Source organism: Thalassophryne amazonica, chromosome 1 (assembly GCF_902500255.1).
Source record: "Thalassophryne amazonica chromosome 1, fThaAma1.1, whole genome shotgun sequence".
In the NCBI taxonomy this organism is placed as follows: domain Eukaryota; kingdom Metazoa; phylum Chordata; class Actinopteri; order Batrachoidiformes; family Batrachoididae; genus Thalassophryne; species Thalassophryne amazonica.
The window spans coordinates 87,923,242-87,939,549 of NC_047103.1; the positions used below are offsets into that span (position 1 = coordinate 87,923,242).

At 46.1% G+C, this 16,308-nt stretch overlaps 1 protein-coding gene across 1 annotated transcript in view; it reads right to left on the reverse strand.

Annotated features, from left to right (window-relative positions):
- The window catches only part of scospondin (subcommissural organ spondin), an 852,118-nt gene that overhangs the window by 801,078 nt on the left and 34,732 nt on the right, over positions 1-16,308 (reverse strand). The window contains 4 exon segments of the mRNA XM_034168739.1: positions 4,560-4,685; positions 4,903-4,988; positions 13,259-13,417; positions 16,091-16,193. Of these exon segments, the coding sequence (XP_034024630.1) occupies positions 4,560-4,685; positions 4,903-4,988; positions 13,259-13,417; positions 16,091-16,193 (474 nt within the window).

Consider the following 16,308-nt stretch of genomic DNA (forward strand, 5'->3'; position numbering starts at 1 on the left):
CAAAAAGACCCCCAGGAAGAAACCTCCAGCAGAACCAGGCTCAGGGAGGGGCAATCTTCTGCTGGGACTGGTTGGGGCTGAGGGAGAGAACCAGGAAAAAGACATGCTGTGGAGGGGAGCAGAGATCAATCACTAATGATTAAATGCAGAGTGGTGCATACAGAGCAAAAAGAGAAAGAAACACTCAGTGCATCATGGGAACCCCCCAGCAGTCTAAGTCTATAGCAGCATAACTAAGGGATGGTTCAGGGTCACCTGATCCAGCCCTAACCATAAGCTTTAGCAAAAAGGAAGGTTTTAAGCCTAATCTTAAAAGTAGAGAGGGTGTCTGTCTCCCTGATCCGAATTGGGAGCTGGTTCCACAGGAGATGAGCCTGAAAGCTGAAGGCTCTGCCTCCCATTCTACTCTTAAAACCCTAGGAACTACAAGTAAGCCTGCAGTCTGAGAGCGAAGCGCTCTATTGGGGTGATATGGTACTATGAGGTCCCTAAGATAAGATGGGACCTGATTATTCAAAACCTTATAAGTAAGAAGGAGAATTTTAAATTCTATTCTAGAATTAACAGGAAGCCAATGAAAAGAGGCCAATATGGGTGAAATATGCTCTCTCCTTCTAGTCCCCGTCAGTACTCTAGCTGCAGCATTTTGAATTAACTGAAGGCTTTTCAGGGAACTTGTAGGACAACCTGATAATAATGAATTACACTAGTCCAGCCTAGAGGAAATAAATGCATGAATTAGTTTTTCAGCATCACTCTGAGACAAGACCTTTCTAATTTTAGAGATATTGCGCAAATGCAAAAAAGCAGTCCTACATATTTGCTTAATATGCGCACTGAAGGACATATCCTGATCAAAAATGACTCCAAGATTTCTCACAGTATTACTAGAGATCAGGGTAATGCCATCCAGAGTAAGGATCTGGTTAGATACCATGTTTCTAAGATTTGTGGGGCCAAGTACAATAACTTCAGTTTTATCTGAGTTTAAAAGTTGGAAATTAGAAAATCAAAGCTGAGGATCAAACAAGTGGCATAGACGAAGACAGGGAAAAAACATGACACAAATCCGGATTAGGGCCAAAACATGACATCAACAAAAGCCACAATCCGGATCAGATCCAGGTCAAGCTTTGTCAGGTGAAAGTGAGTGCCAGTCTGCACCTCACTTTCAAATATGAGAGTGATTGGGGCAAATTTAATTAAGATATAATGTACAATATTCATTAAATAGTTTTCAAACTATATTAGAATAGCCAAGTAACCTCTCTCTCTCTCTCTCTCTCTCTCTCTGTGTGTGTGTGTGTGTGTGTGTGTGTGTGTGTGTGTGTGTGTGTGTGTGTGTGTGTGTGTGTGTGTGTGTGTGGTGTGTGTGTGTGTGGTGTGTGTGGTGTGTGTGTGTGTGTGTGTGTGTGTGTGTGGCTTAGATCACAGAGAAACTGGGGAAAGCTGACATTTTCCATTAGGTATGCTTATGTAATTTGGGTCAAGGATGAACGCTGCAAAAAAGGCAAGTTGATAGGACTAATATATTTGGAGAAATTAGTGATATTAGCTAACAGCACTGAACAATGGACGTTGTGCTGCAATGCACCATGGGGTTCCGGTTTTGTGGTTTTAAATGTTGTTATTGTGGTTCCTGTTATTTTAAAAGTGTTGTTAGTGTTATTGATTTATTGTGTTTTTAAGATAAGATAATAAGATGACATTAGATAATACTTTATTGTCAGATGAGAGATCTGAAATTTGGTTTTGTAGTTCAATTGGTTTAATCAGTTTAGTTAAGTTTCATGTTGCCCTTACCAGGAGTGAAAAGGATAGTGTGCAGATGATCGCATGAAAAAAAAATCTCACGAGCTTCTTTCTATCTGTGCATGTACAGGGTCAAAATGACACGAGAAGCTCTTTCCTTGATTAAACACCTGACCTTGAATAGGGGCTTGCCTCATTTTATGGCCAGGTCAAAAAATTAAAATCATTAAGTCAAAATACAGATCCACCATGACTGATGACCACCTTGCAGCCTGCTTACGGCTGTCGCTTAGCTCCTACTATCCGAACTATGAGAGACTAGCTTCCTCCTCTCAGTGCCAGAAGTCCAGCTAAGGTAGGGAACAACTTTTCCAACCTGAATTAGTCATTGTATAATTTGGGTTGTTTGTTATTGTGTTGTTACGGGCCAGTCCTAGGCCTACCTGTGCTTATTGTTTGCACCATGGACATTTACTTCAATAATGTATTATTATTATTGTTAAAACTTTATCTTTGTGCCAGAAAATTGTGTTATTATATTTGTGCACAATAAATTGTGGCTACGCTATGGCATTTGATATGGCTTGGCAGATCTCGATACACTGGCAACTTTAAAAGTCGATCTTGGTTCAAAAAAGGTTGGGCACCCCTGGCTTAGAAGATGACTTTCGGTCACCTTATATCTGTTCATCAAAGACAGAAAGTTATCATACCATGTCATATTATTTAATTTTATATAGTGGGGTTGCTCAAATAACTTTCTAGTAAAAGCAATCTGATGTCAAGTGGGCAGAGCTTATGGCCATGTGTGAAGGACTCTTTAAAAGAACCCAGAGACAAAGAAACACTCTCTTCCACTAAAGCTCTTACACTGTAGGAACTGCTGTCACAACGAGAAAAATTAATATAAAAATTTGCATAGATTGTTTTTAAGTTATTTCATCTTACTTATTTCAACTTTCAACTCAGTTACTGACACAAGACTTCTCTAGTTAAGTTTAAATAACTTTAGTTAAGTTGAAATAACAAACAAATTTATGCAAATTGTTACATCACTTTTTCTCGGGACAGCGGGTCATTTTTTAGAGTGTACCCTGAACTCTTAGTAGTCTTGTCCCTTAACTTTTTCTTAGTCCTCAGTCTTAGCTTGTGACTTTTTTCCATAACTTTCTGGTAGGTGGTGCCCTTTCGAGGTAAAGGTAAGTCCTTTTGGTTGCTCTGTTGTTTTTTACTCTGGGTCACCACAGCAGATAGAAGGTGGACCTGCATGTTGATTTGGCACAGGTTTTACACTGGATGCACTTTCTGATGCAACTCCACATTACATGGAGAAATGTGGCAGGGGTGGGGTTTGAACCAGGAACCTTCAGCATTGAAGCCAAGCGGGCTAAACACTTGGCTACCACCCCCTTGGTGCTGCTTTCCAGGTATTTAATTACATTTCAGATTGAATTAAATATTGTTTTAATTCATAGAACCCAGTTACCCACATTAGGTTAATGCCAGTTACAAGTGAACCTGAATGTAGTCCCATTACATGGGAGATAATGGGCATGCTTACAAGAGTACTGTGTGCAGATTACGTTTGTGCTGTCTGTGATGATGTTTTGATACTCATCCACATTTTCTGTTCAATCACTGGTATGCAAAACTTTGTAAAAACACACTTAGCATTGTAAAATAAGTAATTTACAAACCTATCGGCTGTACAGACCACGTCTTTTTTCTCTTTCTAATTCAGGGTGGTTAAATAATATGAGCTATGTAGGTGGCAGCTGATCTGATTTGAATGGTAATCAGTCAATCAATATTTGAACATGTTACCAATACCTACATTGCTCAAAAGTTAATCACATCATCTCTTACATACCAACATGTGGTACTGTAAATAATAAGACGCTGATAGTCTTCATTTTGGAATTATTGTGTCTGAAGGAATGTGACTCACTCACTCATATTCCTGGCACAAAAGCTGTGCTAGATGCATAACAATTATACCCCACAGTGGAGCTGTGATTTGGGGACTTAAAATTTGTTGTTTATGCTCTGCTTCTCCTACCCAAAAAACAGGTGTGTAACATAAATATGCTTATCATGGGCTTCATTTAATTTGGGCCATCAGGAGCATCCTGTCAATGTATCTATAGTAGTGTCTGACTAAAGTAGCAGTTGAACCCAAATCTCATAATTCATTAATTTCCACACAACTTCAATTACTGGTTTTATTATCTTCAGAAATAATTGTACAGGTGCAAAAATTTTAATAGTGTTTATCAGGTGGAGCAGCTTGCAAGCACTGAGGCACAGACGGACATAAACAATTTCTTATAAAAATCAAAAGAATAATTTTAGCAACAGCAAGAAAAACAGCATCATAATTTAGCAGTTTGACAGCTGTGTTTCCACTGCCTTTGTGTATGTTTTCCTTCCTGTTGAATTCATTAAGTATCCAAGCTCCCTAGTTTCACAGATATGGGTGATGGGTATATGTCACTCCCGACGAAGTGGCAAGTCAGAAGGCAACAATTCGGACCGCTCAATGTAAAAATGCTTGGGCTGTATGCTGTTTGGTATGTCACAAAACACCCGGATGGTATGTCACAAAACACCCGGATCTAGTCAAGTTCTTGTATGTATCCCCACCCAATAAAATAAAATGCATGCTTTTGATTTGCAGCTCATGACAAGTGTTCAAGAACATTACACAAAAGCATTTCTTCATTTCCTCAGTGGCATCAACATAAAAGGATAGTGACATCAAATAAATTCTATTTCACAGACAGCATCAAGTGGCATGGGCGTCTTACCCATGTGTGGCAGGGTGTGAAGGGGTTTTCCAGAAGTTTGTGACACACTGACTCTGCCTGCTTACGTAGAGAAGCATCTCCTAACACATCACAGCTGTGACCAAGTTCAGCTGCATCACTGCAGCCCTAAAGGGATGCATGAAATACAAACAAACTCAATTACCCAAGATGCATCAAGCATCTGCAAAGTGAAATGTAGTAATCTCCCAGCATTCTGCATTCCAACCAACCCAACAAGCAACAACTGTTAAAATGTTCATCATGCTTGAATGCACATGTTCAAATAATATTATCAAAATACTGCAAAAGAGGAAATACTCATTTAAAATATTTGATGCAGTACTTCAGTCTGCTGGTCAGGAACCTTCCATGAGTTGCCAAAGCTGGCAGCGTACTGGGACACAGTTCCACCCATTGTAGTGAAATCATCTGTTGTACCAATAGATAAAACATTTATTGTGATACATAACTAGCAAAACACAACACAAAGGAAACACAAAAAAGATGTTCAACACATTATATATGGGATGACAATGCATTGCAGATTACTTCCCAAAGCTAGTACCCAGCAGCTGGGTGGACTGTAGACAATGTAGATGAATTGAACACCTTGTCGGCGTGTTTGGTCTGCCCCCCCTTTTGGTTTTCTAAGTATGTGTGTGTCATTGCTGTGGGTCTCACGTGTGTGGTTTCTCCAGCGCCTGTCATTCGTGTGAGTCCCGTTTTGGTGCCTGAGTCCCATGTGTGTCTCTGTCGTGTGGGTCCCGTATGTGTGTGTGTGTGTGTGTGTGTGTGTGTGTGTGTGTGTGTGTGTGTGTGTGTGTGTGTGTGTGTGTGTGTGTGTGTGTGTGTGTCATTCGTGTGGGTCTCGAGTGTGTGTACTGTGTCTGTCATTCGTGTGTGTCCCGTTTCGGTGTGTGTATGCGCCTGCGGCCCATGTCTGAGTCTCGTGTGTGTGTGTGTGTGTGTGTGTGTGTGTGTGTGTGTGTGTGTGTGTGAGCGTGTCTCCCACTGTCAGTCTCCTTGGTGTTCTGTCTGCTGTCTCGTCTTTGTCTCTCCTCAGTTCCCGCGCCATCATGACTCAGTGTTTTTGCTTCTGTCATGTCTCTGTGTTCCCCCGTCCATTGTGTCCCAGGAGTTTGTGGGTTTTGTTCTTCAGTGGCATTTTGTTATTCTCTACGATTTGTCACCTCACTCAGTTCTATATTTTGTTTCTTGCATTTGTCTCTTGGTTTGTCTTTTGATCAGTGTTTGAGGGTTTATCATTTCTAATGTTGCTTTTCTGTTCCATTGTGCTTTGCAATCTTATGTTCCTTTATCTCCTGTGGGTTCACATATCCTTGGTATTTTCTGTCTGTTATTATCTTGCACCTGTTACTCATTTGTTTTACTGCTCTTAAGCCACTCCCATTTATCGTTCCATTGCAGGTCAAGTAACATAACATAACTTGATTGTGATCTTTCTGTTGTTAGTTGTGGTTAGTAAGTACCCTTTATGGTTTATCGCACACCTTACTGTCAGCTGTCATTGGTTTACTCCTCTCCATCATACCTCCTGGTATGATGGTAGTCTCGGACTCTGAGTTATGTAGTGACATCCCTGCACCTGCTTATTTTATTTTTGCTCACCTTGTTGGATTATTAAAGCACCTTGGAGTTTTGTAAAAAAAAAATCTATTTGTGTCATTTTGCTTCTGTTGTGTGGGCCGCCAGAAGAGGAGGTACTGCTGGTCCACCACCAGTGGGTGCCCTGCCTGAAGTGCGGGCTTCAGGCACGAGCGGGCGCTGCCGCCACGGACACAGCCGGGGGTGACAGCTGTCACTCATTATCTCTTGACAGCTGTCACCCATCTACTCTACAGCATCTCACTCCATAAAGACCAAACGTCATCTCCACCTCGTTGCCGAGATATCGTACTTCTATGGAGGTAACTGTCTCTGCCTGTATTAATTGATTCTAAGAGCTATTGTTTTGCAGCTGTCAACCAGAGGACCGGCGTGGGTTGCGACTGTTTCATCCTACGTCCGTCAGATAAGTGGTTAAACAGACGCTGCACGAGTGTGTGTTAGAGGTGGAGGTGGCATTCCCACCGTTGTTGTTACGGGGTGTACACACACCCACACTTGACTGTCTTTGTTTCTTCGCCAGCAGTACCAGATCCGACAGTCGGGGACGGTGATCACCTGGGAATTCGGGACTTGGCGGCTCCAGTATTCACCAGGTTCGGTGGCGGCGGAAAGCGTGTGGTTCCGGCTCTTCTCGGACAGACGTCTTCTATCCTCGAGCCTGCCCACACGGTCACCTTTGTTGGATTGACTGTTATCAGATTCTGAGATTGTCTGTGTATTCGTTGTGCACCTTCACCACATAAATGTTACTTTTTAGGCTCATCTATTGACCGTTCATTTGCACCCCCTGTTGTGGGTCCGTGTCACTACACTTTCACAACAGATATGAATCTCGGCCAGCGTCATGGATCCGAGGGGCGTCCATCCATCTGTTGGACCGCCATGGAAGAGCAGGGTGCAAAGGCATCTGCAGGAGGCGTGCTCGGTGAGTTGCCGCAAATCCTCCACCGCCTTTACCGCTTCGGCTGGATTTGATGTCCGAGCAAAACGTCATCCTTAATCGCAGGATGGAGGCTCTCACCGCACAGGTGGAAGCGCGCGATCAGAGCGCTGCTGCGGCTCCTCCTCCTGCCGACCCGGTGCCGGGTATTAACATTCCACTGGTCGTTCAACAAACCCCCCCACCATCCCCTGAAGCATACATAAGTCCCATACGGGGGTTGTGTGGAGACGTGCGCGGACTTTCTGATGCAGTGTTCGCTCGTCTTTGCACAACGACCCGTGATGTACGCGTCTGACGCCAGCAAGGTGGCTTATGTTATTAATTTGCTTCGGGGTAAGGCACGCGCCTGGGCTACGGCGCTCTGGGAACAGAACTCACGGTTGTTATCAGCATACACTGGGTTTGTGGGGGAGTTCAGAACAGTGTTTGATCACCCTAACAGAGGAGAGACCACTTCAACAATGCTGCTGTCAATGCGACAGGGGCGCCGGTGCGCAGCCAAATATGCAGTCGACTTCCGCATCGCGGCTGTGAGGTCCGGCTGGAATAACGTTGCGCTCCGCGCCGCCTTCATAAACGGACTGTCATCGGTCCTGAAGGAGCATCTGGTAGCTAAGGAGGAACCGCGGGATTTAGATGGGCTTATCGATCTCGTTATACGGTTAGACAATCGGTTGGAGGAACGCCGTCGGGAGTGAGGCGAAGGACGTGGCCGGATACGCGCCGTCCCTCTCCCTTCCGGGTTCGAAAAGGGGCCGCCCTCCCCACGCTCCACAGCCGCAGCGCTCCATGGGGCAACAGCTCCCCCTGCTGACGTTGTTAGGGAAACGCACAGGGCCAAAATGAGGAGGCTGGTCCGCGGGGAGTGTTTTCTCTGCAGCTCAAAGGAGCACATACAGAAAAACTGCCTCAAACGGCCACAACAACAACCGCCCTCAGAGACTGGGCTAAGGGGGGGTCAAAACATTCACGTGGGACACACACAGATTGCCACACGACTCCCAGTTACAATCCTGAGCGGGGATTTACCCTTCAAGCCCCAGCACTGGGTGGACACAGGGTCAGAAGGGAATTGCTAGACAGCAGATGGGCAAGGGAGGGTAGGGCTCCCTCTGGTGGCGCTTCCTCGCCATTGCAGGTGCGGGCACTAGATGGCACCCTCCTCCCTTTAATCACACACAAGACACAACCAGTAACTCTGGGTGGTGTCTGGAAACCATCGGGAGGAGATTGAGTTTTTTGTAACTCCTTCTACCTCCCGCGTGATTTTGGGCTTCCCATGGATGGTGAAGCACAATCCCCGGATTGATTGGCCGTCTGGGGTGGTGGTTCAGTGGAGCAAAACCTGCCATCGGGTGTGTTTAGGATCCTCAGTTCCTCCCGGTTTACAGGCTAAGGAGGAGGTCAAAGTCCCTCCCAATCTGACGGCAGTGCCGGTTGGAGTACCACGATCTTGCTGACGTCTTCAGCAAGGATCTGGCACTCACCCTTCCCCCGCACCGTCCGTACGATTGTGCCATTGATTTGGTTCCAGGCGCTGAGTTCCCGTCCAGCAGGCTGTACAACCTCTCACGACTGAAGCGCGAATCAATGGAGACCTACATCCGGGACTCATTAGCTGCCGGGCTGATCCGGAACTCCACCTCCCGATGGGGGCAGGTTTCTTTTTTGTGGGCAAGAAAGATGGCGGACTCCGTCCATGCATTGATTACAGGGGGCTGAATGAGATTACGGTTCGCTAACCGATACCCGTTGCCATTGTTGGATTCCGTGTTCACCCCCCTGCATGGAGCCAAAATCTTTACTAAGCTGGATCTTAGAAATGCGTATCACCTGGTTCGGATCCAGAAGGGAGACGAATGGAAGACGGCATTTAACACCCCGTTAGGGTCACTTTGAGTACCTGGTCATGCCGTTCGGCCTCCACCACGCCCCCGCGACGTTCCAAGCCTTGGTTAACACGTCTTGCGGGACTTCCTGCACCGATTCGTCTTCGTATATCTGGACGATATTCTCATCTTTTTCTCCGGATCCTGAGACCCATGTCCAGCATGTACGTCAGGTCCTGCAGCGGTTGTTAGAGAACCGACTGTTTGTGAAGGGCGAGAAAGTGCGAGTTTCACCGCACGTCTTTATCCTTCCTGGGGTTATCATCTCCTCTAACTCCGTCGCCCCTGATCCGGCCAAGGTTGCGGCGGTGAGAGATTGGCCCCAACCAACAAGCGTAGGAAGCTGCAACAGTTCCTCGGCTTCGCTAATTCTATAGGAGGTTCATTAAGGGGCTACAGTCAGGTAGTTAGCCCACCTGACAGCCCTGACCTCTCCAAAAGTCCCCTTCACCTGGTCGGATCGGTGCGAAGGCCGGGCGTTCAAGGGAGTGAAATGACGGTTCTCTACTGCACCAGTTTGTGGCAGCCCGACCCTAGCCGTCGTTCGTGGTTGAATGGACGCCTCGGACTCAGGGATAGAGCCGTGCTATCCCAGAGCGGAGAGACCGATAGGTTCTTCACCCTGTGTGCCTACTTTTCACGCAGGTTGACCCCGGCTGAACGGAACTATGACGTCGGCAATCGAGAACTCCTTGCGGTGAAAGAGGCTCTTGAGGAGTGGAGACACCTGTTGGAGGGGAGCGTCCTGTGCCGTTCACGGTTTTCACTGACCATCGGAACCTGGAGTATATCAGGACCGCCAAGCGGCTGAACCCCAGGCAGCCCGCTGGTCACTGTTCTTCGGGCATTTTGACTTCCGGTCACCTATCGCCCCGGGACCAAGAACCAGTAGGTCGGTATTCCTTGTCCCGGGTACACGAAGAGGAGGTCAAAACTGCACTGTCGGATCCACCGGAGCCCATCCTGCCTGAGTCCACTATCGTGGCCACCCTCACCTGGGACGTGGAGAAGATCGTCCGGGAGGCCCTGGCATGGAGCCTGGACCCCGGAACTGGTCCGAAGAACCGTTTGTACTTCCCACCAGAGGCCAGAGCTGCGGTCTTGGACTTCTGTCACGGTTCCAAGCTCTCCTGTCATCGAGGGGTGCGAAGGACCGTGGCAGTTGTCCGGCAGCGCGTCTGGTGGGCGTCTATGGAGGCCGACGTCCGGGAGTACATCCAGGCCTGCACCACCTGTGCCAGGGGCAAGGCAGACCATAAAAGGTCCCAAGGACTTCTCCAGCCGCTACCTGTGCCTCATCGCCCCTGGTCCCACATCGGCCTGGATTTCGTCACGGGCCTCCCACCGTCCCAGGGCAACACCACCATCTTCACGATAGTGGACCGATTCTCCAAGGCGGCCCACTTCGTGGCCCTCCCGAAGCTCCCAACAGCCCAGGGAGACAGCAGACCTCCTGGTCCACCACGTCGTCCGTCTGCATGGGATACCCACCGACATCGTCTCTGATCGTGGTCCCCAGTTCTCCTCACACGTCTGGAGGAGCTTCTGCCGGGAACTGGGGGCTACTGTGAGCCTCTCATCCGGGTATCACCCGCAGACCAATGGACAGGCAGAACGGGCCAATCAGGAATTGGAGCAAGCCCTGCACTGTGTGACGTCCGCACACCCGACGGCCTGGAGTAAACATCTGGCCTGGATCGAGTATGCGCATAACAGCCAGGTGTCCTCTGCCACCGGCCTCTCCCCATTTGAGGTGTGTTTGGGGTATCAGCCCCCGTTGTTTCCCGTGGTGGAGGGAGAGGTCGGTGTGCCCTCGGTCCAGGCCCACGTGCGGAAGTGCCGTCGGGTGTGGCGCTCCGCCCGTTCTGCCTTGTTGAAGGCCCGGACGAGGGCGAAGACCCATGCAGACCGCCGGCGATCCCCCGCCCCTGCTTACCAGCCCGGGCAGGAGGTGTGGCTATGCACGAAGGACATCCCCCTCCAGGTGGACTCCCCGAAACTCAAGGACAGATATATCGGACCATTCAAGATCCTCAAAGTCCTCAGTCCTGCCGCAGTGAAGCTCCAACTCCCGGCTTCACTGCGGATCCACCCGGTCTTTCATGTTTCAAGGGTCAAACCTCACCACACCTCACCCCTCTGTGCTCCCGGAACGGCACCGCCTCCTGCTCGGATCATCGACAGTGAGCCGGCTTGGACGGTGCGCCGGCTCCTGGACGTCCGTCGGATGGGCCGGGGGTTCCAGTATTTGGTGGACTGGGAGGGGTATGGACCCGAAGAATGCTCCTGGGTGAAGAGGAGCTTCATCCTGGATCCGGCCCTCCTGGCCGACTTCTACCACCGTCACCCGAACAAGCCTGGTCGGGCACCAGGAGGCGCCCGTTGAGGGGGGGGTTCTGTTGTGTGGGCCGCCAGAAGAGGAGGTACTGCTGGCCCACCACCAGTGGGCACCCTGCCTGAAGTGCGGGCTTCAGGCACAAGAGGGCGCTGCCGCCACGGACACAGCCGGGGGTGACAGCTGTCACTCATTATCTCTTGACAGCTGTCACCCATCTACTCTACAGCATCTCACTCCATAAAGACCAGACGTCATCTCCACCTCGTTGCCGAGATATCGTACTTCTATGGAGGTAACTGTCTCTGCCTGTATTAATTGATTCTAAGAGCTATTGTTTTGCAGCTGTCAACCAGAGGACCGGCGTGGGTCGCGACTGTTTCGTCCTACGTCCGTCAGATAAGTGGTTAAACAGACGCTGCACGAGTGTGTGTTAGAGGTGGAGGTGGCATTCCCACCGTTGTTGTTACGGGGTGTACACACACCCACACTTGACTGTCTTTGTTCTTCGCCAGCAGTACCAGATCCGACAGTCGGGGACGGTGATCACCTGGGAATTCGGGACTTGGCGGCTCCAGTATTCACCAGGTTCGGTGGTGGCGGAAATCGTGTGGTTCCGGCTCTTCTCAGGACAGACGTCTTCTATCCTCGAGCCTGCCCACACATCACCTTTGTGGATTGACTGTTATCAGATTCTGAGATTGTCTGTGTATTCGTTGTGCACCTTCACAACATTAAATTGTTACTTTTTGGCTCATCTATTGACCGTTCATTTGCGCCCCCTGTTGTGGGTCCATGTCACTACACTTTCACAACAGCTTCCTGGTATTAGGGTTCAATTTGATTCTGCTTCAGCTCAGACAGTAATAATCTGGGTATTTGTTTTAGATATTTAATTTAATGTTGTTCAGAGAATCTGCTATTTTAGTGCAGTAAAGTACATTGCCATGTGTAGTTGCACACACAGACTGCTGCAAATATCATTATTATTTTAGCAAAAAAACAAACAAACAAAACAAACAGAAAAACAGCAGTTATAAACTTGGCAGGACAAGTGAAAGTGATTTGCATGGACAGTGAAATATTTTGGATGTTTACAAGAACGCAACATTAACATTAGATCGTGCTGATATGTTGAGAGATTTAAATAATTAATTAATTTGCATCTATTCTGTACCTCCTGCATAAATGCACATATATTTTTCTCATCTGCAAGTAATCACAGTTTTATTTTTTTGTGACTCAGCAACCTTTATATAAACTGCAGTTTTTATTTATTTATTTTTTTAAGTGCTTGTAGCAAATTAAAAAAACAATCCTTTCTTTGACACAGGTTTCATCCTCCACAACATGCTGGAGTTAAATAATCATTTAAGGCAATAATCCTTTCACTTTTTTGCTTCCGCTGGCAAGTAGTTTAGTGGTTAGCACTGCTTCCTCTCAGCAAGAAAGTCATGGGATCGCTTCCTGCCTGGTCCTTTCTGTGTGGAGTTTGCATGGGTTCCCTGACTGGAGTAAGCTGGTATAGAAAATGCATGTTTTGGTTCCTCAATACCACAGCCTGATGTGTCTGGGACGCTCCAGTTTGCCCTCACTGCAGACCTTGGATGGGGAAGTAACCTGCAGTGAATTGGTATCCCATCCAGGGGAAGTCATCCACTCTCGTCCACTTCATGCTGCAGTGTCTGGGGATAAACCCTTTACAGGTGGGCCACAGGACTTACTTTTTCAGTACTAAACTGAATACATTTTGAGTTTTATAATAAGCCCTTCATGTGAAATAATCCTACAAATAAACACAAATGAAAACATAACCTCACTGGTTTATGTAAGAAAAGAAAAAAGAAAAGAAAAAAGTGGTCAAATTAATCACAAAAGCAAGAGAAACCAGTTTGCTGCTTACCATCAGCATTGTTGTTGTAAACTCCACAGAGGCCCCTGGTCACTGCAAAATGTTCAGCTGTAATTGTCAGGTAGACAGTGTTGACCAGGTCAAATTTCAGTCTCACCCCCAGGCCACTCTCCACAAACACAAAGTCCCCCAGCCAATGGACACTGACTCCTAGAAGTGAAGAATGATTTATATTTACTCAGTCTTGGTTGACTGCACTCATGGCGTTTGTCCTACATTGCCAACTTTCAACCATTTCCTACCATATTTCAAATTTGAGAAGAGCTGAAAGAATCATGATTCATGTTCATTCTACCGGAGGCATAACTTTGCAAATGAATGAAGGAGACCCATCAACCATTTGATCATTACGGAGTACAAGATACAGTGTATCTGAAAAGTATGTACAGTGCTTCACTTTTTCCACATTTTGTTACGTTACAGCCTTGTCAGGTTTGACCTCGGCTAGACATACAAGAAAGAACCCAGACAGAGAGTTGAGATGTCTTTAGTGAGCTTTGCAAAGGAGAGAAACAGCAGAGGCTGGCAGCTTCATGCAGTTCTCTGTGATATCCTTGCAAGGCCCTTTTATTGCATATGGAAAACAAAAGACAAGTGTGGCTACATGAGTCCACGGTTGCAACATGTGCTTGTTAGTCATGTGCAGATATGTTTGCAAACAACTGAATCATTCCAATCTTGTACAGAGTGACAACTGAATCATTCCAAAAGGGAGTACAGAGTGTGCGATTTTGCTGAAGCTTGCTAAATGTCAAACTGTAAACAAACTGCAGCTGTGAATATCTGAGAGAAACAGTTTGCAGATTTTAAGATAAAGAAAGGACAATTTGAAATGAGCAGACGTAGTAGCAGATAATAAATGATAAAACATGTTTTTACAGTATAATTTATCTAACAAGCCTTATTCCAAAATGGATGAAATTTATTTCGTTCCTCAAAATTCTACACACAATACCCCATAATGATAATGTGAAAAGTTGTTTTTTAGATTTTTGCAAATTTAATAATAATAATAATAATAATAATAATAATAATAATAATAATAATAATAATAATAATAATAATGACGAAACCAGGAAATGTACACAGTAAAATCACATATGTGGGACCATATGTGATTTTACTGACCTCCGAGACAGGATTGTCTTGAGGCATAAATCTGGGAAGGGGGCAGAAACATTTCTACTGCTTTGAAGGCCCCAGTGAGTATAGTGGCCTCCATCACCTGTAAATAGAAGAAGTTCGGATCCAAAGGACTGTTCCTAGAGCTGGCCGCCCATCTGAACTGACCAATCGGGGAAGAAGGGCCTTAGTCAGGGAGGTGACCAAGAACCCAATGGTCAATCTGTCAGAGCTCCAGCATTCCTCTGTGGAGAGAGGAGAACCTTCCAGAAGGACAACCATCTCTGCAGCAATCCACCAATCAGGCTTATATGGTTGAGTGGCCAGGCAGAAGTCAGTCCTTCATAAAACACACATGGCAGCCCACCTGGACTTTGTTAACAGGCAACCGAAGGACTCTCAGGCCATGAGAAACAAAATTCTCTGGTCTGATGAGACAAACAAAGATTGAACTGTTTGGCATGAATATCAGGTGTCATGGTTGGAGGAACCCAGGCACCATCCCTACAGTGAAGCATGGTGGTGGCAGCATCATGCTGTGTGGATGTTTTTCAGTGGCAGGAACTGGGAGACTAGTCAGGATTGAGGCAAAGATGAATGCAGCAATGTACAGAGACATCCTGGATGAAAACCTGCTCCAGAGTGCTCTTGACTTCAGATGGGAGCCTTTCAGCAGGACAATGACCCTAAGCACACAGCCAAGATATCAAAGGAGTGGCTTCAGGACAACTCTGTGAATGTCCTTGAGTGGCCCAGCCAGAGTCCAGACCTGAATCTGATTGAACATCTCTGGAGAGATCTGAAAATGGCTGTGCCCTGATGCTGATGGAGCTTGAGAAGTGCTGCAAAGAGGAATGGGCAAAACTGCCCAAAGAGGTGCAACAAGCTTGTGGCATCATATTCAAAAAGACTTGAGGTTGTAATTGTTGCCAAAGGTACATCAACAAAGTATTGAGCAAAGGGTGTGAATACATATGGGCATGGGATTTCTTAGTTTGTTTGTTTTTTAATAAATGTGCAAAAAAAAAATAAATAAATAAAATGTTTCTCATGTTGTCATTATGGGGTGTTGAGAGTGCCCATCAAAATAAGGCCAAACCTGTCCACCAAAATTCAAATCTAACATGATCATTTTTGTTGTAGGAATTTCAACAACATACATACAGAGGCTTTTCTGACCTGTTGCGAGTTTATAATAATAATATAGTAAGTTCCTTACTCAGGGTCACCACAGCAAATCTGAGGTGGATCTGCATGCTGATTTGGCACGTTTTACACCGGATGCCCTTACTGACGCAACTCCATGTTTTGTGGAGAAACGTGCAGGTGTGGGGTTTGAACCAGGGACTTCTTACATTGAAATCAAGTGCAATAACCACTTGGACACCACCCTGTGTCCACGATAATAATAATAATATTAATAATAATAATAATAATAATAATAATAGCACCTTAAATTAGGAACAATTAACAAAGTGCTGAACAGAACATGGTGATATCACTATTGCCAAGTGCAGATGAGATGAATGGTGGAAACATGACACAGCTGTGTAGCATTTTAGTTTCGTATTATTGCCACATTTCTTCAAAATAGTGATTTTAAGTAAAGTGCTATTATTCAATATCATAATATCATGAACTGCATAAATGATGCTCAAATTATAGAACTGGAATTTGTTTTTAAAAAGTCCAACAATTTACCACTTTGGAAGATTGGTTCTCCAATTGGGACAAGAAGGTTGTTCAGCGTTAAGTTCCTGTGGTAAACTGAAACCAAATCTAGGCCCAGCATCAGCCTCAGTGCCTAAAAGGAGACAATGGCAAACACATTAACTGGAATGTACACATGTAATAAACAAGTTCCATACAAACATTATAGACAGCTGTCAATATGAATTACTATTTTTGAGACTATCCTC